Here is a 23,022-nt window from a genome sequence, read left to right on the forward strand (position 1 = left end):
GCCAAGGCTGCACTCCCTTTGCTACAGAAAACATCCAAGCGGCTGGGACCCAACCCAGCGCCACCTTGTGAGCCTAGCATTTCAAGGGGCAGGCTTCCAAACAGGGTAATAATCGTCCCATTAAAATTAATGTCCATGAAGTGAGCCGTTAAAAGCGTGCAGATTAAAAATGGGGGGAGGGAATTGTTCAATTTAAATCCAAAGGGCTTTTCAAATAGACACTGTATCTTCATTCTTGGATCGCTACACCAGGCAATGGATCAGGTCCCCTCTGCAAAGACTAGGGGGGATTAAGGAGGTGAGTCCCAGGAGAATGAGGAAGTGGTTCTGGCCAGAAGCAAAGGGAACCAAGGTTTATCCAGGGCCCGCTGCATGCCAGGTGCTTGGCATACATTTCTCTCATTTAATTTCTGCCCCAATCCTGGGAGGGAGGTATTATTATTCCCAGATTACAGGGGGCAGTATAAAACCGTGGTTAAGCGTTTATAGTCTGCAGCATGCTGCCTTAATTTAGATCCAGTTTCCCTCTTCACTAACTCTGTGAACTTGGGCAAGAGGCCTTACTTCCCCGTGCCTCAGTTTCTTCATCTGTAAAACAGGATAGTAATAGCACCGCCCACCCCACCCCCCCAAGTGTTGGGGGATTTACTTAAGGCAGCCAGGCAGGGACCAGAGCCCAGTAACCTGCATAGAGGTCACTCAGAAGGTAAGTGATGACCCTTCCAAAGGATAGGAAAACAGGCTGGGTGAGGGCAGGGCCCACCAAGATCACACTGCAGAGCTGGGATCTGACACCGGACCATGCCAGGGGAGGCCAAGGGGAAATCTCTCCTAATGACAAATGCAAACCCAAACGATGTTCATAGTCTTGAGAATGTTTTCCAAGAGACCAAAGGACTCGGGCCTTGGCAGCCCTCTGCCCGGCGGAAGGAGACAGTTTCCTCATCAGGTCCCGGACAGCTGGCTTGGAGGCACCTCTGGCTCCTCCAGTTTTCTGAATCCCAAAGTTATCTGAATCCCGTTAAATTTAAGATCAGAGAAGGGTTATCTCCCCCCAAATCTTGAGTGCCCCTCACCCATCTGTATCTTCACTAAGCAGGGACAACTGCGGCCTTTGGAGTCTAAAGTCCCCCGAGCCCCTCCCCCTCGTTGGTCCCTCAGGGTCTCCACTGCGCATTAATCGGGATCGCCGCTAGAAACTGTAACCCGGCAGGAAAACAATATTCACAAGGAAGCAGAGAAAAATAAGTTACCTTCCAGAAAGCCCCTTGCGAGGGTCTTTCGGGTGCGCGCCTCTGCGCCTCTCCGGGGCTAGGGACCGACCCCCTCTAACCCCCCCGCCCCGATCAAGCGTTCTAGAGGCTTTGGGGGCGCGTTAGGGTTTGACGGGGAAGCCCGAGCGGGGTGGGGGCGTGTGTCGGATGTATTCAGGTCCGAAGCCTATAGGTGCCGAGTCAGACCTGAAAGTGGGCAAGTTGGGTTGAATCTGGCTCTCTCAGGAGATTTTCAATCAACCCACCTCCCCCAAACAAAACAATAGCCTCGGAATATTTTTTGAATAACGCAGCCGAATTCGCTATCAGCTTCATCCAAAACGGCAAACAAGCCTGCTTCCCTCGCCAAATCGGAAGCGGAGCTGAATTCAGGAAAAGGAGAAGGAGAAGGCCTTCCCTCGCGCTCTCCGCCTCCGCGGGGGTCCCACGCGACCCTCCAAGCCCGGGACCTCGGCGGCGGGGGCCTGGTCGCGTCCCAGCGCGCCGCGCTCCTCCCCTCCCAAACGCGCGCCCTCTCGCTGCCGGCGCCGCTAGGGTTAAAAGTTACCTCTCGGTTTCTTCTGCCTGCAGCCCCCCCCCCCGGGGGCCGGATGATGTAACCCCCCTCCCCGCGCCCTCCCCGCCCCCCTCCACCATGTGACACTTTAATTAATAATAGCGCCGTCAGCACAACAAACGCACAACACAAGGAGAAACTTGGTGTCCAGGGGAGGTCCCCGGCGGCTGGAGCGCGGCGGAGGCAGGCGCAGAGGCCGGAGGGAGCGGAGGCGAGGGGCGGCCCGAGCGCGGGGAGGGAGCGAGGCGAGCGGTCATGTGCCCGTGCCCCCTGCACCGCGGCCGCGGCCCCCCGGCCGTGTGCGCCTGCAGCGCGGGCCGCCTGGGTCTGCGCTCGTCCGCCGCACAGCTCACGGCCGCTCGGCTCAAGGCGCTCGGCGACGAGCTGCACCAGCGCACCATGTGGCGGCGCCGCGCGCGGAGCCGGAGGGCGCCGGCGCCCGGCGCGCTCCCCACCTACTGGCCCTGGCTGTGCGCGGCCGCGCAGGTGGCGGCGCTGGCGGCCTGGCTGCTCGGCAGGCGGAACTTGTAGGAACGCGGGGCTTCTTGGTGGGGCCGGAGCCGAGACCCAGCCGGAGAGAGCAACAGGTACGCGCGCGAGCGCCAGGGCGCGGTGGCTGGGGACTGGTCACGCCGGGCAGGCTGGGAGCGCCGGAGCGACCGACAAGTATGCTTTCTTCCCTTCCCATCTCTTTCTTCCCCTGCTCCCTCCTCTCGCCAGCCTCCTCCCCTCCAGTTGCCATCTCTCCTTCCAAGTGTCAGGTCCGCTGTTCCTGTCCTCTTCTTGGGGCATCTTACCACTCTCTCCAGTGGGATGGCTTTGGGCGGGGGGGGGTACTTTAGCCTCCTCAATCCCCACCAGCGCCTCGAGTAAACACAGTTTACAAGCAGTGCAAGTAAAAAGTGTGTTTGCAGTGAGGACGTAGTTACACGGCCACGCCGAAGAATTTTAATCTATCTCGGGTTCAAGGCAAGTCCCCCGCCCTCTTCCAAGCCGGCTGCCGTCCTAAGTCGCCAGTCTCCGAACCCTCTTCTCCCTAAGTGGCACTTCCCTCGTTTCTGTTCCCCGTTCTCCCGGAGCGCCTCCAGGTTTCCGGTGGAGCTGTCTTTCCCCCTACCGCCCCGCGCACTTCGCAGTTTTCCTCCGCTTTGCCAACTTCTTCGCTCTTTCGGCAACGAGGTGTCCCGTTTAAGGAGCTTGGCCTCCTCTTCACCAGGTTGGAGCTGAGATGGAGAAGAAGGTGCCCCCAAAGTGGGCTGGGATCGGAGGCTGTTAGGGAAACCTCAAGGGGAAGTCTTCATGAAAGAGCATTTATTGAGCTCCTTCTGGGTGCTAGGCCGTAAATGTTTAGGGAGGGAATGTTTGAAAGCTTGCGGTATGCCAGGCACGGCGTGCTGGTGGGCGTGGGGAGTGAGTATTGAGCGCCCACAGCGTTTGGTACCAGTGGGAGAAAGGTACTGAGCATTTTCTGTGCACTAGGCCCTTGGGGTTGGAGAATTATTGAGCACCAGCTGTGCGCCTAGGGGAGCAAACGTGTTAAGGGATTGTCTTCTCAGATCTGGAACAGAGCAGAGCTGCAGAGAATGGGGAAGGGGAGAAAATCAGCCTGAGCCCACCACAGGTGGATCTAGGGCTGGAAGGTGAAGGTCGAAGGTGAGAAAGCCAGCGGCCCCGGGATGCCACGACCCACAGATGCCGAGCGCTCGGCCTCGGCCGAGCCCTGCAGTGCGCCGACACCCTGAGAAGCTGGCGCGGCGCCCACGGGGAGAGGCGGCAGCCGGAGCGTGGGGGGTGGCAGCGCCCGGGGAGCTGCGGGGGTGCGCAGGGTGTGAGCCGGGAGCGCGGGCGACAGATGTCGCGTGGGCCGGCGCAGCCCGGGCGCTGGCGAAGAGAGGTGTGTGCTTCGGGGCGCTCTCTGCCCGGCTCCCGGAGGTCCCATCCGCTACTCCCCCTCCGGGGAGAAGGGCTGTCCTCGGCCGGAAGGGGCCGGGCTGGGGCTGCTGAATCCCAGGGGCAGGAACAACATTTTGGACGGGTCGGAGGGAGGGGTGGGCAGAAAAGGGGAGTCGAGCGAGGGACGCGAAGCCCAAAACCTGGAATTTAGGGAAAGGGGGAAAGAAAGTGGAAGGAGAGGGAAAGAAAAAGCGGGCGGCGAGACCAGGAAAGGAAGATGGGGGAGCTGGAGAATAAGAGAAACTGCTTGGAGAACAAGTTGCAAAAGACAGTGGGAATGTGAATTAGAAGCAGGATGCACGCGAGAGGAACCCAGTAGGAGGGCCAGGACTCGGCTTCCTGCGGTCTTGGGATCCAGGCGAAGTCTGGGAGAGCGCTCTCTTCCCAGGACCGGGCGGTGCGGGATGCTGGGCGCCCGCCCCGGAGTGGGGGCGCACAGACCGGGCGTGCGTCAGGGCTGGGGGGGTGCTCCGGGGCGGCGGGGAGGAGGCTGCCGGCCGGGAGGGGGCGGGAGACCTCGGCTAAGGCTCGCGAGGAGGACCGAGGACGCCCCTCCACGCGCGGGGCGGGAGGAGGAGCGGGGAGATGGGGAACCCACGCGGCAGGGGAGGGGTCCCGCAGCAGTTTCGCTGGTGTGGGTTCGGCGTAGGGTTTATGACCCCCTCCTCACTTGCTTCTGCCCCAGAGCTCCTGGCTGCTTCTCAACTCCAGGCCACCCCTGGGTTCTGCTTCCTCCTGCCGAGTCCCGCCTGGCGTCCCCTGCAGCCACACCCTCCAGAGTTCTCCTTCCTCGGGTGCCCTAACCCCGGAATGCCCGGCTCGACTTTTCTGCAGCGCCGCGCCTCGCTCCCACGGGGACACCGGTGGAATTGTGTACCACCCGATTCCTGCGCTCCTGTCCGGGGGTTCGCCGGCCTTGGGCTCCTAGCCTCCGTGCCTATCCCAGAAACTATCCCAGTGCCTGCAGCTCTGGCCTTGCGTGTGCGTTTGACTTAATTGGGGGAATCCCATCTTTTCCCTGCCTCTCCGGTAAGTTAGGGAGAAATGAAAGAAAATCCACTGGAGAGAGACAGTTTGTTGAGTTCCGTGTGTGGTCCTCTCCACTTTTGCTACCCTAGAGGAGAAGTGGGAATGCTTGTAGGATACCTTAAGTATTTCGGGGAGGCCTGAGTCAGCCCTATAGGGCAGGCAATTCTCTTAGGCGTCAAGGGTGAACTTGTTTTCAGACTCCCCTGTGAGCCAGCAATGCTTCTCTCAGAAGTCATCATTAAATAAACACACACACACACACACACACACACACACACACACACACACACGAGACTCAGTTTTCCCCATATTTAAAATGGGGACAATAATAGTACTTCATGACAAAGTTGTCATGAAGGGTGAAATGAATTCTTCTTGTTGTCAAGAGGGTGAAATGAATTCACATCCAGAGAGTTCTAGAACAGTGCCAGACGCATAAGAAGTAGATATAAATGTGAGCTATTATGTGTATGATTGTGCATTTTATAGCTTCCTTTCCCAAAGCAGACAACATTCTGCCATTGTTAGGGGGCAATTCCCCACCATCCTTACATGCCCTCTTGTGGAATCAGGGCAAGCCTGGCCAGGGTAGTACAGTGGTAAAGAGCATGGGTTTAGGAATCAGATGGGACTGGATTTAAGTTCCAACCCAGTAACTTGCAGGAAGTGTGACTGTGGGTAAGAACCATAACCTTTCTGAGCCTAAACTGGAGCTGTACCTCTTCTAGGATTGTCGGAAGGCTGATAGGAGAGCATCCATTTAAAGTGCCCAGTGCAGTGCCTGGCACTTAGCTCACTCATCAGAGGCTGTTGCCTAATGGGTAATGCCATTCTTATTATTTCAAAGGGGAAACTGAGGCAGAGAGGGTTCACTTGAGTCCCAGAGGACTGGTGGCAACATCAGAAATGGGAATGGAGTTTCTGTCTTTGAGCACACAGACCCCCCCCAGATGATTTGGGGGTGCAGGGGAGGAGAAGACACGGGACAGCAAGCAGAGGGGGCGATGAGCTGTGAATTCCTGCACTAGAGAGATTCCCTTTCTGCAAGAGCCTTAGGGGAGGCTCCTTGGAGGCTGAGAAGGCCAAGAGGAAGATGGGTGTGGTTTAAGCAATTGCTGCGCAGCAAAGATGCAGGAGGGGGAAAGAGGGAACCAGAGAGCGGGAGCCAGGGAGCCGGAGAGAGGAAGAGAGGGAACCCAGGATGCTTTCTGGTGAGCACTGGCTGGCTGGGGTGGGGAGGGAGGGAGAACTGTGCCTTGGGAGAGGCAGGGAGGGAGAGAGAACACAGCCAGGGAATCTGGCTGGGAAAAGGGGCCACTGGTGGGCAGAATCTTGCCTTGGGGCTAAGAAGGGGAGGAAGAGAACTCCACAGGCCCAGGAAGCCACATGGTCAGCAACGAGGAAGACAGCGGGCCAGCAGCAACCTGCTTTAATGAATTAATGCCGGCCTGGCCTGCCAGCCAGACATGCTAACTGGTTCTTAGCAGGTACTTTGGGGACTAAGTGGTTAAACCTGGAGGCGCATCCCTCCAGCCTCCCACCCAGCCTACTGCACCCCTGCCAGGATTACTTCCAGAGCCTGAAAGCTTCAACCGGGGGAGGGAGCAATCCAAAAGGAAGGAGACAGCTGTTGGGGAGGTACCCCCCGGGAAGGGGCCAGATGTGCAGGACCTTGGCAGGCTGCCCACCACATGGTCCCTGTCTGGAGTCACCCACTTGCCTAGTGAGAGGCCAGGGCACAAGTGACTGAGCTATCAATGTAAAAACAGCTGCACCCAGGGATAATTAATACACCCCCAGATGTGGGCTGGGTGGATTTGGCAACCTCTGGCTTTTGACAGGCGGCTTTTCAGACCTATACTGGGGGGATGGGAGGGGGGAGTGGGGGCTTCCGTTTCCCCTCTGGTCATCACCAGTGTTATGTGTGATAGGATTTCATGGGAACAATGGGATGCCCCGCCGCATGTGACTTGCTTGTCACATAGTCAGCAACTATACAAGACAGGTATTCCCAAATTCAGTTTCTTTCACTTATTCAGCTATTCATTATTTTTTTTTTAATTTTATTTATTTATTTGACAGAGAGAGATAGTGAGAGCAGGAACACAAGCAGGGGGAGTGGGAGAGGGAGAAGCTGGCTTCCCGCCGAGCAGGGAGCCCGATGTGGGGCTCGATCCCAGGACCCTGGGATCATGACCTGAGCCGAAGGCAGACGCTTAATGACTGAGCCACCCAGGCGCCCCTCAGCTATTCATTATTGAGTACCCACTGGATGAAGGGCACTGTGGTCACAGGAAGGACCATGACATAGAAGGCCCTGCCCTTGTGGACATTTTAGTGGGAAAAGACTGATGATAAGTTAATACAGATCGTTCTCGTTACTATTGCTCTAGAACTAGTTACTCCAAAGCTTATCTGATTATGCTTATATGTTCTGTGGGTTAGGGATTCAGATATGGCATAGCAAGGGTGACCTGTCTCTGCTCCAGGCTGGGTGGGGGCCAGACTCATGGCGGGCATGGGGAGGAGGTAGTGGGGGATCTTCATTTCACCTCTGTGGCCTAGGCTTTTCCCCAGCATGGCAGCCTCATGGTGGTTAGACTCTAACCTGGTGACTCAGAGCCCCAAGAGCAATTTTGCTTTTCTGACCTGGCTTCAAAAGTCAGTTAGGTTAGAAGTAAGTCACAAGCCGGCACATATTCAAGGGGAGTGGAATTAGACACCGCCCCCCGGGGCAGTGGCAAGGTTCTAGAACAGCACGTGGGAAAGGAGGTAACGTGGCCATTTTGGGATCACACCATCTAACACAGAGATAATTTCAGAAAGTGCCAAGGACTCAGAAGGTATTACAGGAAGGTAATGTAACAGAGAAACCAGGGGACTCCTCACCTGTAGTGGTTAGGGATGGTTGCTTTCAGGAGGAGCCAGGGAGCTGGTGACTTGAATGACGAGAAGGAGCAGGCCACGTGAAGAAGGCCTGCAAGGAAGGTGTTCTGGGTGAGACGATAGCAAGTCCAGTGGCCTGGGAGGTGAGACTTCGCTCGGTGTGTCTGAGGAAGAAACCCGAGGAGTGTGGCTAAAGCCACATGAACTTGGGAAGGAAGAAGTCTGAGACGTAGGGAGTGGCTAGATGAGGCCGTGGCAGGGAGGCCGAGTTTGGTTCCAAGTTCAATCGGAAGAAGGGGGTGAGAAAACCAAGCTCAGAGAGGCTTTCCTCAGTAATGAGATTCACAAGCGCAGATAGTGCATGAGCAGGTGCTTTGCAAGGGGAAGGGGAGAATTAGATGTGACACAGTAAAGAGGACTCTGTTCCATTGCCATGCACTTGCATGATGCGTTGAGCACTGGCTACAAGCCAGGTGCTGGGAGGCAGGAATATAGGGATGAACAAGTCCCAGGTCCTGGCTCAGAGGCTCCTAGACTTTGGGAGCCGGAGAGCCTGGCTCTTACTCTCACCCCAGCCTCTCAGTGGAAATAAATGAGTTCACCTCCTGCCAGGGTCTGCCAGATCCTGATTCCTATACCAGTTCACAGATGCCCAGCCCTCAGTACCCTCAGAATGTTGTGGATACTGGCTGGATTTCATCATGTAAGAAATGTCACCATTCGACTCAGCCTGATCTCCCTGTCTCTTAGCCTGCCCGGCTATTGGGTGGGGGATCTCTGTTTTAACCCATGTCAGTGAGATGCATCCTTTTATTCCTGCTGGATGCCCAGGGAAGGAGAAATCTCCTTTACCCTCCCGTGGAGAGAAAATTGGCTGTCCCCACAAAGTGTTGCCATCATTGGACCTTTGCTCCGAAGACCACAGACTCGGGCAAGAAGGAATTAAATTGCTTTGGGAAACTTTATGTAACACCCCCCTTTTTAAAATAGCTTTTTCTTGGTTGCAAAAAATATTACAGGTTCTTTATTAAACATTTGGAAAGTGCTGAATAAACGACAATCTCTGTCGATTGTTTTTATCTTACTACTCACTGTTAACATTTTGATAGGCTTCTTTCCATTTTCAAAAATGCACCCATGGGGACTTTAACAAATGGAATCACTCGCTCTAGATATTTATTCTCTATAACCTGACTTCTCCATTATAGCAAAGACATTTCTCCACGCCTTGTAATATTTCCTACGACACACTTACTCTATCGTAGAGCGTATCTACGACACACTCGCTATTTCATTATTTGACTGTTCCTCCATTTACCTTCCCAATCCACTACTGTTGGACATTTAGATTGTTTCCATCACGATGATGAGCTTCCTTGCGTATAACTCTTTGGGCACATCATGGATAATTTCCTGGGTTTTTTTTTAAAATATTTTATTTATTTATTGGGGGGCACAACTGGGGGGGTAGATGGAGAAGCAGGCTTCCTGCTGAGCAGGGAGCTGGATACGGGGCTCGATCCCAGTACCCTGGGATCATGACCTGAGCTGAAGGCAGACATTTAACCCAGGTGCCCCCCATGGATGATTTTCTGAAAAGTGCCTCCAAGTGGAACTTTGCTATCAAAGGATAAACATTCTTTCATTGTAACGGTTGTCTAAAGGGTATAAAATCTTGTAAAGGTTCAGAAGGGCTTTCTAGACAAACATTGCCATTCATTCCCATGTCTCAGTCATGTCACTGGCTTCTTGAGTTGGCTGTTATCATTCTCAGCTAAATCTGTGGCATTTTGTGTGGAATGTTCTTTGTGGAACACACCTCTAACTATTGCTGCAGTGTCTGAGAATGCAGAGGACTCCTTGCATGCCCATCCCAATGTTGAGGAAGAGCTCCAGGTCAGAGCAATGTTACTAAGGGTTTGGAGAAGCTTCCCTGCCTGCCTGGCTCTGCCTATCACCATGGCACAGTCAGGTACCATGTACATCTGATATTCTTCAGTCTAGCACATGGTATATAATAAATCCTGAAGGACGCTAACATACCGATGATGGGGAAACTTAGCTTTTGGTGGGGGGAGGTCTTCAGAGAGTGGGAATGTGTCACGGGCAATGGGATGGATTTAAGAAGAGGTACCACTTTCAAAGACGGCCCAGATTTAAAATGTTTTAGGTGGCACACCATGGGGCCTAAGTCTTGACTCTGAAAATTTAACCACCGGTAGCTGTTTATTGTAGTCACCCAGATTTATGCGGAGGCAGGACAGCTTGGTGGAAAGCGACATGAACTCTGGAGCAGGCTGCTTTTTGGGTCAGGTCCAGATCTGCCATCTACCAATTGTCCCTTTACCTTCTGGGCAGTACGGGGCACTTTACTGAGAGTCAGAAAATGGTTGAAAATGAGATTAACTGGGAGTGCGGGGTATGTGATATTCCTACTTGGGATAAAATTCAGTCTGTGGGCCTGTAATCGTAATATGGTGGGAACTCCTAGGGGACTTTTTTTTAAAGTCTTTTGTTTAGAGCAGTGCTGAGTTTTGCGTCCCCCACTCTGTGGCTCACCAGCAGCCTGCTTAGGCCCCTGTGCCAGGTCTGGGAGGATGTCTAGAATTGGACTTCCCAACCTGGGCAACACCGGCCTCCAGGTCCCGAGAGGGTGCCAGTCTTGTACATTTTGCCCATCACTGTATCCCAGCCCGGGCATGGTGACTAGTGCAGAGAGGGCATCCAGTAACTCTCGAATGAATGAATGAATGAACGAGTGAGTGAGTGAGTGAATAGATAAATGAATGAATTTGGGGGAGACCTCAAGGAATTTGGGAACCCCCAAAATTACACATAAAATTGGTTGATTTCATACTCCTAAGTTTCTCCCTACTTGAGAGAGAAACCAAAGCTGTGATCCAATCCTCAAGAGATCTATGACCCAAAAGGTCACCATTCTAGAAATATAGCCAGAGTTCGACAGGACTTTAGAGACCACCTAATCCAACTCCCTCACTTTCCAGACAGGGAAACTGAGGCACAGAGCTAGCTGCTGAGGGTTTAGATGAGGTGGCATTCAATGCCATCTGACTCTGTCTAAGGGTGCCCCAGTGTCTGGGCAAGGGTTCCAACCTGGGGGTCTCCCGGCTGAACCTGGCCTGCAGTTGGGTTTTGTTCGACTCCCATGGCTTTTCCCCCCAGCACTGAAAAATCAGGCACTTTCTTGTAGAAGCTTGTATTTCCAGTTTTTCTTGAACAAATGGAAAGATCTGACGAGATGGAGTCTGTATCCCCGTGTGGTAGCAAAGGCTTGGATGAGGATCAGAAGGCCCTTTAGATGGGACACAGACTCTCCGCTTACCCCGACCTCTTCTGGGCACACTTCACTGGGTCCATGCATACATTTAAATTTGCAACCCCTGCTTTAGGGGACCACTTTGTCAGACATCCCTTTATGCGTACACACACCCACACACATACACTATTTTAAATAAGTGAGATCATCTGTTCATGTTGTTCTGTAATCTGCTTTTTCTCTACTAAAAATAGATTGCTGATCTCTTCCCATGTCAACAAAGAAAGGTTTCATCATCCTTTTTAATGGCTGCATGGTGTTCCATTGTTGGATGAACCGTGATTCACTTATTTGGTCACCTCTCCAGGGACATTTATGCTGTTTCTCATTTGCTGATAGTATGAACGAAGTGTATTCTGGTTTGGACAACTTTGCAAAGAAAAAAAAAGAAGTTCCTAGCAGTGAAGTTATTGGGTCAAAGAAAGCGCATGTTATAACATGGAGTACACCCGCCAAGACTACTTTAGAAAGGGTCTGCCCATTTGATTTGGTGTCAGTTCTCTGCTGCCTTGCTCTCTCCCAACCCTCAGCTCTACCCTTCTGGAAGTCCAGTTAGTGTGCATGCAAGGTCGACCTGCTATAATTTCATAGTGGTCAGAAGCTCTCAGTTCTCTGTTCTCTCCTCACAGACTTTCCATCATCAATAACCACTCACTGAGGCACTGATGACCACTCACTGAGGCACTGATAACTATTCACTAATAGCTGGGTACTGGGTACAGGGGGCCACCATCCCTTCTAGTAGCTGCCAAATGGCCTTTTCTTCTCTCACATGCCTCAGATCTTTTTCTTTTCTTTCCTTTTTTAAAGATTTATTTATTGGGGCTTCTGGGTGGCTCAGTCAGTTAAGTGTCTGCCTTCAACTCAGGTCATGATCTCAGGGTCCTGGGATCTCGCCCCACATTAGGCTCCCTGCTCAGCAGGGAGTCTGCTTCTCCCTCTCCCTCTGTCCCTCCCCCCTGCTCATGCTCTTGCTCTCTCTCTCTCAAATGAATGAATTAAAAAAAATCTTTAAGAAGATTTATTTATTTGAGAGAGAGAGCGAGCGAGAGCATGGGCGACACGGGGCTCAATCCCATGACCCTGAGCTCATGACCTGAGCTGAGACCAGCAGTCGGATGCCCAAAGAACTGACCCACCCAGGTGCCCCAGCCTTCTGCTTTTTTGATCCCCTTACTTACCTTCTTAGCACCCACCTTCCTAGGTGGGCAGCATGAACTATAAGAATGGAGATTGAAGACACAGACCAGAGCAGTGTTCCCTCTGGGAGGATTCTGCATGGAGACCTTCGTCCCCATGATTCTTAGGTGCTAGGACCGACTGCTGGTCCCATCTGAACTCCACGGTCAAAATCACCCTGAAACCAAAGATGGAGAGTGGGGAAGTTGCCACCATTATTCACTTGCTCACATATCCACTGTCACCCAGCAGGCTAAAACGAGCACCTACCCTATGCAGGGCATTGTGATGGGCTCTGGGGGCATAAGGAAGAGGGCGAGAGACACGGTGTCTGTAAATGGGAGGCTTAGAGCTGGAGTGAAGGGGGCTTTCCTTTTATTTCTATATCCTTCTCTGCTGTTTGAATTTGTAACTGAACACTTGCACAAATAGCAAGAGCAAAAAAGGTATTTTTTAAAAATTAAATATTGAGACCTTTTAGGGGACCCAAGAGTCGTCATCTCAGACACAGGAAGAAGCGAGTGAGCCTCTGGCTTGATCTGCTGCTGCAGTGGGGCTTGCCATTCACAGCTTCCTACCTTTGCGCCCACAACAGGGTGATAGCACGGTGGCCCAGGGAGGCAGGACCCTGAGGTTCCACGTTCTCCCCTCTGCCCGCCTGCCCCCGCCACACTGTGGGTGCAAAGTGGAAATAGGGACATTTTTCTTAAAAGGCAAAGTTTCACGAATCTCTTCAGCTGTGAGCTTTGGTTGTGAGTCAGCATTTGAGAGAGTTTTTTTATGAGCCAAGTTTGAGGAAAAACATCCCAGGGGCAGGACAGTGGCTCAGAGGGGGTGGTGGATTTTGTTTTTTAAAAAATACAGCTGACCCTTGAACAACATGGGTTTGAGCTGCATGGGTCCACCTATATGCAGATTTAAAAAGAAAGAAATACAGTACAGTACTGTCAATATATTTTCTCTTCCGTGTAATTTTCTTAATTACATTATCTTTTCTCTAGCTTACTTTGTTGTAAGAATACAGTACATAATACATATAACATACAAAATATGTGTTAATTTGACTGTTTATGCTATGAGCAAGGCTTCCCATCAACAGTAGGCTATTCATAGTTAAGTTTTGGGAGAGTCAAAATTTATACGGGGGGATTTTCGGTTGCATGCGGCATCAGCGCTTCTAACCTCTACGTTGTGCAAGAGTTAACTGTAGTTGTATTTATTTGTTTGTTTGTTTATTTATTTTAATTTTTTTTTGAGAGAGAGACAGCACAAGCAAGCAGGGGGTGAGCAGAGGGAGAGGGAGAATCTTAAGCAGGCTCCACACTCAGCACGGAGCCCAACACAGGGCTCCATCTCACGACCCTGAGATCACGACCTGAGCTGAAATCAAGAGTCAGAGGCTTAACCGAACGAGCCACCCAGGTGCCCCTGTGCTCTTACCCATTACACTATTTTGCATATCTGTACACCTCTTTATATGGATATATAGATAAAATCTGTATGTGTGTATAGACACACAGACACACACACACATATTCATTAAAGGAAAAAAGATCTGGGATCATGCTATTTGGCCATTTGCTCTTTTCAGTTAAGAATCATAGCACACTTAGGGGCGCCTGGGTGGCTCAGTGGGTTAAACGTCCGACTCTTGGTTTTGGCTCAGGTCACGATCTCGGGGTTGTGGGATCGAACCCTTCATCAGGCTCTCTGCTCAGCGTGGAGTCTGCTTCAGATTCTCTCTCCCTCCCTGGCTCTTTCGCTCTCTCTCTTCTTCAAATAAATAAATAGATAGGTAAATAAATAAAATCTTTAAAAAAAAAGAATCAGGGCGCCTGGGTGGCTCAGTTCGTTGGGCGACTGTCTTCGGCTCAGGTCATGATCCTGGAGTCCCGGGATCAAGTCCCGCATCGGGGTCCCTGCTCGGTGGGAAGCCTGCTTCTCCCTCTGACCCTCCCCCCTCTCATGTGCTCTCTCTCTCTCTCTCTCTCTCTCAATTAAATAAATAAAATCTTTAAAAAAAAAGAATCATAGCACACTTAGATCTACCTCTTTCTAATACACAGGTAGCTTAATTTGTTAATCCAGTCTCCTACTGATGGACATACGGGATGTTTCCAAACTGCTGCTATTACAACTAAAGCTGGAGGGAACACACTTGAGCATATTTAGGTGACTACTTCTATGGGCAAGCTCGCTAGCCTACTGTGTCCCGTTTAAGATCCCCAGAAGTGTATGCGCAAGCACCCTCTCCGACTGTGGGCTGTGGTCACATGGCCTCCACTGGCCGCACAGAGGCGTGCTTCTGATGTCCATCTGTCACTAGGGACACCACCCTGCAACCACGACATAAACAGGCAAGGGCACTTGTCCATGTAGCTGCGCTGGGAAGCCCTTAGAAAGACTCGTTATGTGCTTAATGATTTGCACGTAGGAAAAGTGAAAATCCTTTGCTGGTCCTGCCTAGTTTTGCAAGAACATGCCATTCCTCCCACGGATGGAGCTGATCCGTGCCGTTAAAATAGAGTTCTCTTACCTCTCCTGATATCATCATCATCTTCCCTTCATCACCAACAATCAACTGACGTATCTACGCAGCCTCACTCCGCATAAGTTTGGGATGCATCACGGTCCCGATTGAGCTGTATGGGTCACTGCCCTTGTGCTTTGCACTGGCCCTTTCCCCACTTGAATGATCCTTGCTTCTTCCAGTTACGGAAAAAAATATGAATGCATCTCTTAAAGGCCCAGTTCGAATCTTGGTTCTTCTCTGAAGCTTTCCTAGTGAGCGCGGCCACATCTTGACTTCTGGCCTGTCCATACCTCTGTGGTTAATGGTCTTCCGCAGTTCTGGCCTCTGGCACGTCATGTCTCCCCGAGGGAGGCTGGAGGCACATTGAGGGCAGGCACTGGGGCCTTATCAATAGCACACAGAACAATGCTGGGCACAAAGTCAACATGCTCAGTAGCACGTAGATGTGGCTTCTTTCTCTCTCTCTCCATCCTTCCTTTTTTGTGCATGCTGACAGCAGCATAATCATCTCAGGCTAGTGCTGCAGGGTTCCACTGACTTTTCGAACATCAGTGTGACTAGGAGCCAACAAGGTGAGTTTTTTAGGGGTTACAAAAGCTGATTTTTGTAAATGAAATGGAGTGTGTTTATCAGCTGAGTTGGTGGAGGACTGATTCAGTATCCCGTGAAAACACAGGGCGGCAACACAATTATGCAGAAGTCGTGCCCTGCTCTGCTCTCACAGGACAGAAGGGGAATGGGGGCTTCGGTGCTGACAGAGATCTTTTGCCTCTACCGAGCAGGTGGAGAGCAAAAGGACTGAGGTCACTGATATGGATCCTGGCGAGTGTCAGCTAGTGTAGACTGTGGGGTCCATGAGATTAGTACTCACTTCATTCGTGCATCATATGTATTGATTCAGGGGTGCAAGTAAGAGGCAGAGAGGACCCCCAAGCTGAGTAATCAGAAAAGAATTTAGCGAAGGTTCGGTGACAGAATGTGGACAGGGTTTAGGAAACCAAGGAGGAATAACACAGTACCACTGGGCTGGCCACAGAGGAGGGCCAGTCCACCCCGGCCTGAAGGGTTAAGGCGACTAGGGAGGAACCCGAGCCTGGAGGGGGGCCCGGAGGGCAACCAGAGAGTCGAGCCCAGCAGGCGCTGTGGCCAGTCTGTGGCCTGGCAGGATGCGAGCGGGGGGAATACGGACCCTGGTCTCGTACCCCATCAGCACCTTCTGTTGACTGGACCCAACAGGAAAACCTCCTGGCTCAGTTCATCCTGCACCATATCCCAGATTCTTTCCAACTCAGAAAGCGATCTCTCTCCCACTTTGTGCCCTACACCGCTTGATTTGTGAGGCTCACATGGCACATCACCCACCAGGTGGTGGTAGTCCTCTGCAAACTTCCAGCCGCTGCTGAGTCTCCAGCCTCATCCCTGGCCGGCCCCACCGCCCAGGCTTTGCTGGAGCCTCGTCCAGCTCCTTGGCCTGGTTGGCGTATTGCATTGCTCTGTTCTTTCCCTTGTCCTGCCTCTTTCCTTCCTCTCTGCCACTCCCCCATCCCCCTCCTCTGCTCCCTCTTCCTCCTCCTTCTGACATGATTCACCGGCCAGAAAACCCATCCTTTCGAAGTGCACAACTCAATGTTTTCTTACTGTATTTCCAGAGTTGTGCCAGCCATCCCCACAGTTGATTTTAGAGCGTTTTCATTTACCCCACAGAAGCCCTGTGCCCATTAGTGGTGACTCCCTAACTCCTCCGCGCCCCCAGCCGTGGACAACCACTGATCCACTTCTGTCTCTCAAGACTTGTCTCTTGTGGGCATGTCACCTACGTGGAGTCAAACACTATGTGATCTTTTGTGTCTGGCTTCTTTTATTTAGCAAAATGACTTCAGGGCTCATCCCGATTTTAGTGTGTCAGACTCCTTTTCCTGGCTGAGTAATACTTTTATATGGCAATAACCCGTTTTATTGATCAGTCGATGACATTGGGGTCGTTTCCGATGTTTGGCTATTATGGATAATGCTGCACAGGTTTTTGTATGAATATATGGGTTTTTTTTTCAAAGATTTTATTTATTTGAGAGAGAGTGAGAGAGAGCACAAGCGGTGGGGGGAGGGGGAGAGGGAGAGCTGACGTGGGACTTGATCCCATGACCTGGGCTGAAGGCAGATGTTTAACTGACTGAGCCACCCAGGCGCCCCTGAATATATGTTTTTTAAATAATTTTTTGAAAGATTTTATTTATTTGAGAGAGACAGAGAGCATGAACAGGGGGAGGGGCAAAGGGAGAAGCAGACTCCCCGCTGAGCAAGGATTTCCCCATGTGGGGCTTCATCCCAGGACTCCAGGATCATGACCTGAGCCGAAGGCAGAAGATCAACCAACTGAGCCACCCAGGCGCCCTGAATATGTTTTTTTTACATAATGTTTTTGAAAGATTTTATTTATTTGAGAGAGAGACAGAGAGCACTAGTGGGAAGAAGGGCAGTGGGAGAGGGAGAAGCAGGCTCCCCATTAAGCAGGGAGCCCTATGTGGGGCTCAATCCCAGGACCCCGAGATCATGACCTGAGCTGAAGGCAGACGCCCAACTGACCCGACTCAGTCAGCCACCCCTGTTTGAATATGTGTTTTCCGATTCTTGGGTGTATGTGCCGGTTTTTCTGCCCTTCCTGGAATGCCTCATCTTATCCTGGCTCATTCCCTAGCATCCCTCAGTCCTCCGCAGGAGTCTGCCTCTTTCTCTCAAGAGCTCTGATTCCCCCTTTCCCTCATGGGCTCCCATGGTTCATGTTTATCCAGACTGCTCTTCACATGACAATGTCATTGATACCAAGTTCTCATCTCTTTCTGTTGGCTTCTGAGCCCCTTAAAGGGCAAGAACTATGTCATTGGATTTGTAACACCTAGCATGGTTCTTGTTATGCTCGGCAGTGAACGAATGAATGAATTAACGAAAGCAGAGACTGTCTTACAAGCCTGCCTTGAATATGGATCTGTGAAATGAATAGATGAAGGTCCTGTTCCTGATTTGGAGGAGCAAAGAGGCAGGGTGGTTCTACATTCTCTTTTTTAATCACAGAAGATGCTTACGTCTGAAAACAGAAATGGGGGTGTGTGAGTACCAGTGTTTGTTTAGGGAAGGCTGCTGTGTGGTCAGGGCTTTGGCTGGGGTGGGGGTGGGGGTGGGCACTAAATCTAGCTTCTGGGGACCCTTTCCTCCAAACTGGAGCTCTGTATCTAGCAGCTCTCTCCCATCCCCCTCCACCTCCCGAACACGTTCGACATTCGGGGCTGGCTGTGCACAGGCTCAAGGCACTGACGTCATCCCCAGCAGCTGTCTGCACGTGCCTACTGACCGAAATACCAATCTTTATTTCTGCAGGTTGGTGAAAACCCTGTGTCCTTGGAGAAAGCTGGTTCCTGTTTTCCTGAGGGGGAGCCCAGAGCTTGAAAGGCCACAGTTGGCACTTCGAGAAGGAAGTGGAGAGGAGCCTGGAGCAACAGTAGCAACGCGGAAAGGGACTGGGGAAGCCCTTTGCATATCCAGCTGCAGAAACAGACGCCCCAATGCTATTTACATACAGCTCTATATATAAAAAAAGAAAATATGAATATTACTACTCAGTGCATGTCTTGTCGAGGACACAGTCCCCTCCCTTTTCTGCACCTTCCCATGTGAACTTTGATACTTCCGTGTCTGGGGCACCGGAAGAGAGATGCCTACTGTGTACCTAGAAAATCTGCAAAGACTGGTGGGAATTAGCCCCAGAGTCGACCAACCACCTGGGGAGGGATGCTGGCGGAGTAAGCGGTGAAACTGCAAAAGGCAAAATAGAAGGGGAAAAAAAAGCGAGGAGAAAGAGGGGCCAGCTCTGTAGGGGCAGTCTGGGATTTCTCCATTTCTAAGAGTCTTGATAAGTCCTAGTCTCTCTGTACCTGTGTAGGTAGATAGCCAGTCCCACTGTCACATCAAGACAAATGGGATTTTTTTTTTTCCTACCAGTCTGGTGTCTCTGGTGCTTCACTTAAATTTTGCTGGTGCTGTGTTCTTGCCGGTGCTGCCATGGCGTTCTGTTGCCAGACTGCAAGGCCAGGGGACAAGAGAGATGTCTATTTTGCTGTTTCAAATTCCTTTTTAAAGGGACAAGTTGCAAAAGTGCCACTTGAGAGTCTCTGCTCTTTCTCTATGGGGATGAAAAATCCAGAGGTGTTTCGGAGCAAACCTTGGGGTCTGGGAGGGGGGAAGGGAAGGGGGAGGGAATTGAGTGCTTGCTGGTTACTGAGGTGGAAAGCTGACCTCATATTTGACTTGTCCTCCCCCCCCCCCCCCCCCCCCCCCCCCGCGAAAGTATCCTGGGAGTTCAGCGCACTGCCTCCCTCACTCCCCAAGGGGATTTCAGGGCTTAGGTTTTATGGATTAAAGAGCCAAGAAATGGCTACATTCTGGTCAAGGGTGATTTATAAGCAAGAGGCACTGGGGGAGGGAGCAGGTCATTTAAATGAAATGCACCAGCATCTCACTGACTGACAGAGGGTCTGATCCCCCCCCCCAGGATGAGCTACTATTTTCAGAAGTTTCTAGAAGGGCTAAAAAAAAGATGTGTGCTGGACTGAGACTTGGCTGCAAAGACTCTTCAGGGAGCAATGATTATTTTTTGCTTTTATTTTTTAAAAAATGCAAAAAAAAAAAAAAAAACAACCCTCCCCAGGTATTATTCCTCTGTGCTGGGTCTCACAGTGCCGTGTGCAAAGCTGAGATGGTGGGGCGCCAGGCTATTGGGTCAGACTGTCATTCTGCAAGGCTGGATCTGCAGGTTACCACCCAGTCCCTATGGACAGGGGGTCCACTGGGCTGATTAGCAGACACCCTTGCCGTTCTAAGAAGCTAGCAGAGGGATCAGCCGTTGTTGAAGTTGACATGGGGCTGAATTATTCCCCACAGGCTTTGTTGAAAATTACCAGGTCCTTTAGAATGCAGGACCTTTTAGTGCTGTTGCAAGCTGGGAGCTGTCTTTCTTTTATCCATGCCTTATGTTTTCCTAAATAGACCTTTAAAGACAAATGTAACCCAAAGCTGCTGAAGGTGAGGGCAGTCCCCCACCCCCACCCCCAGACAGCTTGTTGATGGAGAACTTGCTTCCTTTCATTCCGGGGGCCCTCCCTACAGTTATGTTTGCAGGGGATGGGTGTGTCGGCAGGGTCTGCAGAGGGCAGCAGGTGATATCCCCACCAAGCCGCAAACTTAGAGAAAGCAAATTAATTCGAATGATAACGAAACACAGTCCCTGCCTCTGTATCGTCACCTTCTGAGCCAGACACTAGGGTCTTTCCAGCTCAGCCCATTTTCTGGGGAGGGGGTTTTCATTACTATAATGGTATGTGATCACAGCTCTCTGGTGCCTCAAGGCTGCACCTTCAACACTGCAGTGGGACCCGGCTGACCATCTAGACACAGGGAAGAGGAGGAAGGTCAGAGAATCCCTTTCTCAGCCCCGACTTGCCTACTAGCTTCTGACATTTCCACGGGAGGATCCAAACTCCAAATGCCAGGGTTGGCGTTTGGGGCAATTTTGATTTCAATGAAGCCACACCGCTGAGAACTGGGCACCCTTGACCTCCTGATGGAGCTTTACAGCCAAGTCCCTTGTATATATTCTCTTGTATTAATAGAAACCGTGTATTTATCTAATCCCGGCTTTTTCTTGCACATCATTAATTTGAGTGCACTTCTCGACTGCCCCGATTTTTGACAAGGGGTTGTTTTTAATGCTTGTTTTTATATGAGATTTGACTTCTTGATGGACATTTGTATTAGGAAATTGAAGCATGATATATATGTATATATTGTCTCCACTGTCTCTGAGGCTGCATTACTTGGATTGCATGAGATAGTGGGGTGGTGTGGTGGTTTTTTTTTTTTTAATATTTCCACAGTGTGCAAAGTGCTGGCACCATCCCTCCCTCTCTCCCCCGCTTTTCTCCGGCTGCCAAGGAGTCATTGATTTTGATTAGCTTCACTGCAGAGCGTCTGTGAAGAGAGGGAGAGGGAGGGAGGCTTTGAAATAAATTTTAAAAAAGACCTCATATCGGGTTTCAGCAGATAGCAGCAGAGTGTGTGTGTGTGTGTGTGTGTGTGTGTGTGTGTGTGCGCCCGCGCGCGTGCGCACATGTGCATGTCCGTGCAAAGCAGAGGGAGGCCTCTGAGATCATTGTTTAGGTAGCTTGCTGCATAATGAGGCGATGAGCAAACAGAAGGGCCTCCTTCCTGATGGTGCTGGTTGCTCTCAAAGGGTGGGGGTCCAGGAGCCACAGGGATTGGAGCCTCCTGGGATTTGAGCATTCCCATTCCAAATTAGATCCATTCCCTTCTGGAAGCTTCTCTCCCCATCCCCCATAAGCAAGTAAGATCTCTTTACCCCATTTGAAATTTGGGGTTCCATTTCACAATCTTTCTGGCACAGATGTAGCTGGAGTAACAGGTTTCTGGGGCGGGGTGGGGGAGGCCCCTTTCCCTCTCTGGCTGCTGTCCATGGTCCTAGGCCATGAGCATCTCCTAGAACCCAGTTCCCATTTTGTTTTCCTCTCTTTCTTTGGGCTACTGGAGACTTCTTTTCGACACTTGTTCCAGTGGTCTCATTTAAGAAATTCTTTTCTATTTTGATGAAAAAAAAATGGTGATTTAAACAATATTGTCACAGAACAATGTGACTTTGGTTTCACAATTTATGTAGCTGATCTCGTACTATTATCATGTTTTTGAGAGTGACAAAATATCACTTCCCCTAGTTGGGAAATTGGGGGAGTCCACCTCTGATCCTGCACAAGTATCTTTTGGGGACACTGGTTTGCCACTGTGGACTTTTTGAGTGTCCACCTGGTATCAGAAGCTGCAGTGATTAGAACGCAGGTATTTTTCTTCTATGTTGATACCAATTTCTTTTCTGAATCTTTCCTTAAGTCAGCCTGAGCCAATCAGAGAGTCAGAAGCTGCTTGGCGGCTGAGGGGGGACAGGCTAGACACCCTGGCCTAGTCCCATAGTGATGGAGGATGTTGATGTCAAAAGTGTCATTTTAAAGCTTAAACCAAAAGTTTTTAAAAAATATTAATTTATTCATTCAATACCTATTTATTGAGCACCTACAATGTGCCAGGTTGTAGAATCCCATCTGGGAAGAAACTTACATATGGAGCATGGAGGGGCAGCCCTGCTTGGAACCAGATGATGCTAATTGTCCCTTTCTGGTCTGGTTCACGGTCTTTAACAGATTTGTCAGGTCATCCTTGTGACCCCAAGCCTTGATGACAGATTGTTCTCTAGTATTTATATTTACTGAGCACCACACTGTCATGAAGGCGATTCAAAAGCCTGTGATCTCAACTCTCTCCCAGCACGAAAAGACTGGTTCTTGCTGCTTCACATGGTAATGAAAGCCACCATCTACAGCGGGCTCACCAGCCCTGTGCTGAGTGTTTTACACGTTTCCCCTCCGTTATTCCTCATACCCATTCTGGAATACAGTAGGTATTATTCCCATTTTACAGTTGGGGAAGCTGAGACTCAGAAGTTTTGCAACTTAGCCTAAGGCTACACACACAGAGTGAAGTGGCTGAGGCAAGATTTGAACTCAGGTCTGTGTGACCCACCCCCAAACTCATGAGCTAACTGCCCTGCCACACTGGATTCCCTCCTGAGCTGCTCCAGGGCATTGCTAGTTCAAGGGCAAGCACAGCCTGGGGCCCAGCAGGGAGCAAGGGAGCCTGACTTACATCCACTGTAAGGAGTGTTGCATTTGGGGACACTCCAGGACAGGCTGGATGGTTTAGTTGGGGATCCTATGTATTTGTTCCCTGCCGTTTGTGTCCTTAATTTCCATAAGGTCCCTGGGAGAAGCATCTACTTTGTAAACAAGGCCTGTTCAACTTACTTCCTAGGACATGGGAAGCTTTTCTTACCTCTTAACCTGCCCCCCCCCACCTGAACCCTTAAGTCTTTTGCACTATAAGTGCCCAGGAGCCTACGTGTGTATGTGGCAGGGATGGTTGTGGGGGTGTTTGGAACCTCAGTGAGGCCTCTGGCTCAGCCAGAGAGGCAATAAGCTTGGGAACATTGCGTTCTGGGTTCTAACCTTGCTGGTTTGTTCTGCTCTTTTGTAAGAGGAATTTCATACCTTGGAGACGCTTTGTACATATTTGTAATGACTTTATTAAAAAACTGGTTGTGTGCTTCCAGCCAAAGGCCTTTGTGTTTTCATTTCCTTTTGAAAGGTTGGTCCCCAAAGATCAT

The 23,022-nt window shown here is 50.9% G+C and overlaps 1 protein-coding gene across 1 annotated transcript; it reads left to right on the plus strand.

Annotated features, from left to right (window-relative positions):
• Nucleotides 1-1,971: 1,971 nt before the first annotated feature.
• On the plus strand, nucleotides 1,972-22,958 carry HRK (harakiri, BCL2 interacting protein). Its single transcript, XM_025889395.2, has 2 exons — nucleotides 1,972-2,417; nucleotides 18,120-22,958. The coding sequence occupies exon 1, from the start codon at nucleotides 2,086-2,088 to the stop codon at nucleotides 2,359-2,361; it is 276 nt and encodes a 91-aa protein (XP_025745180.1). The 5' UTR covers nucleotides 1,972-2,085; the 3' UTR covers nucleotides 2,362-2,417; nucleotides 18,120-22,958.
• Nucleotides 22,959-23,022: the final 64 nt, after the last annotated feature.

Source organism: Callorhinus ursinus, unplaced genomic scaffold (assembly GCF_003265705.2).
Source record: "Callorhinus ursinus isolate GAN/ISIS: 27379988/994484 unplaced genomic scaffold, GSC_fseal_2.0 scaffold41, whole genome shotgun sequence".
Taxonomy (NCBI): domain Eukaryota; kingdom Metazoa; phylum Chordata; class Mammalia; order Carnivora; family Otariidae; genus Callorhinus; species Callorhinus ursinus.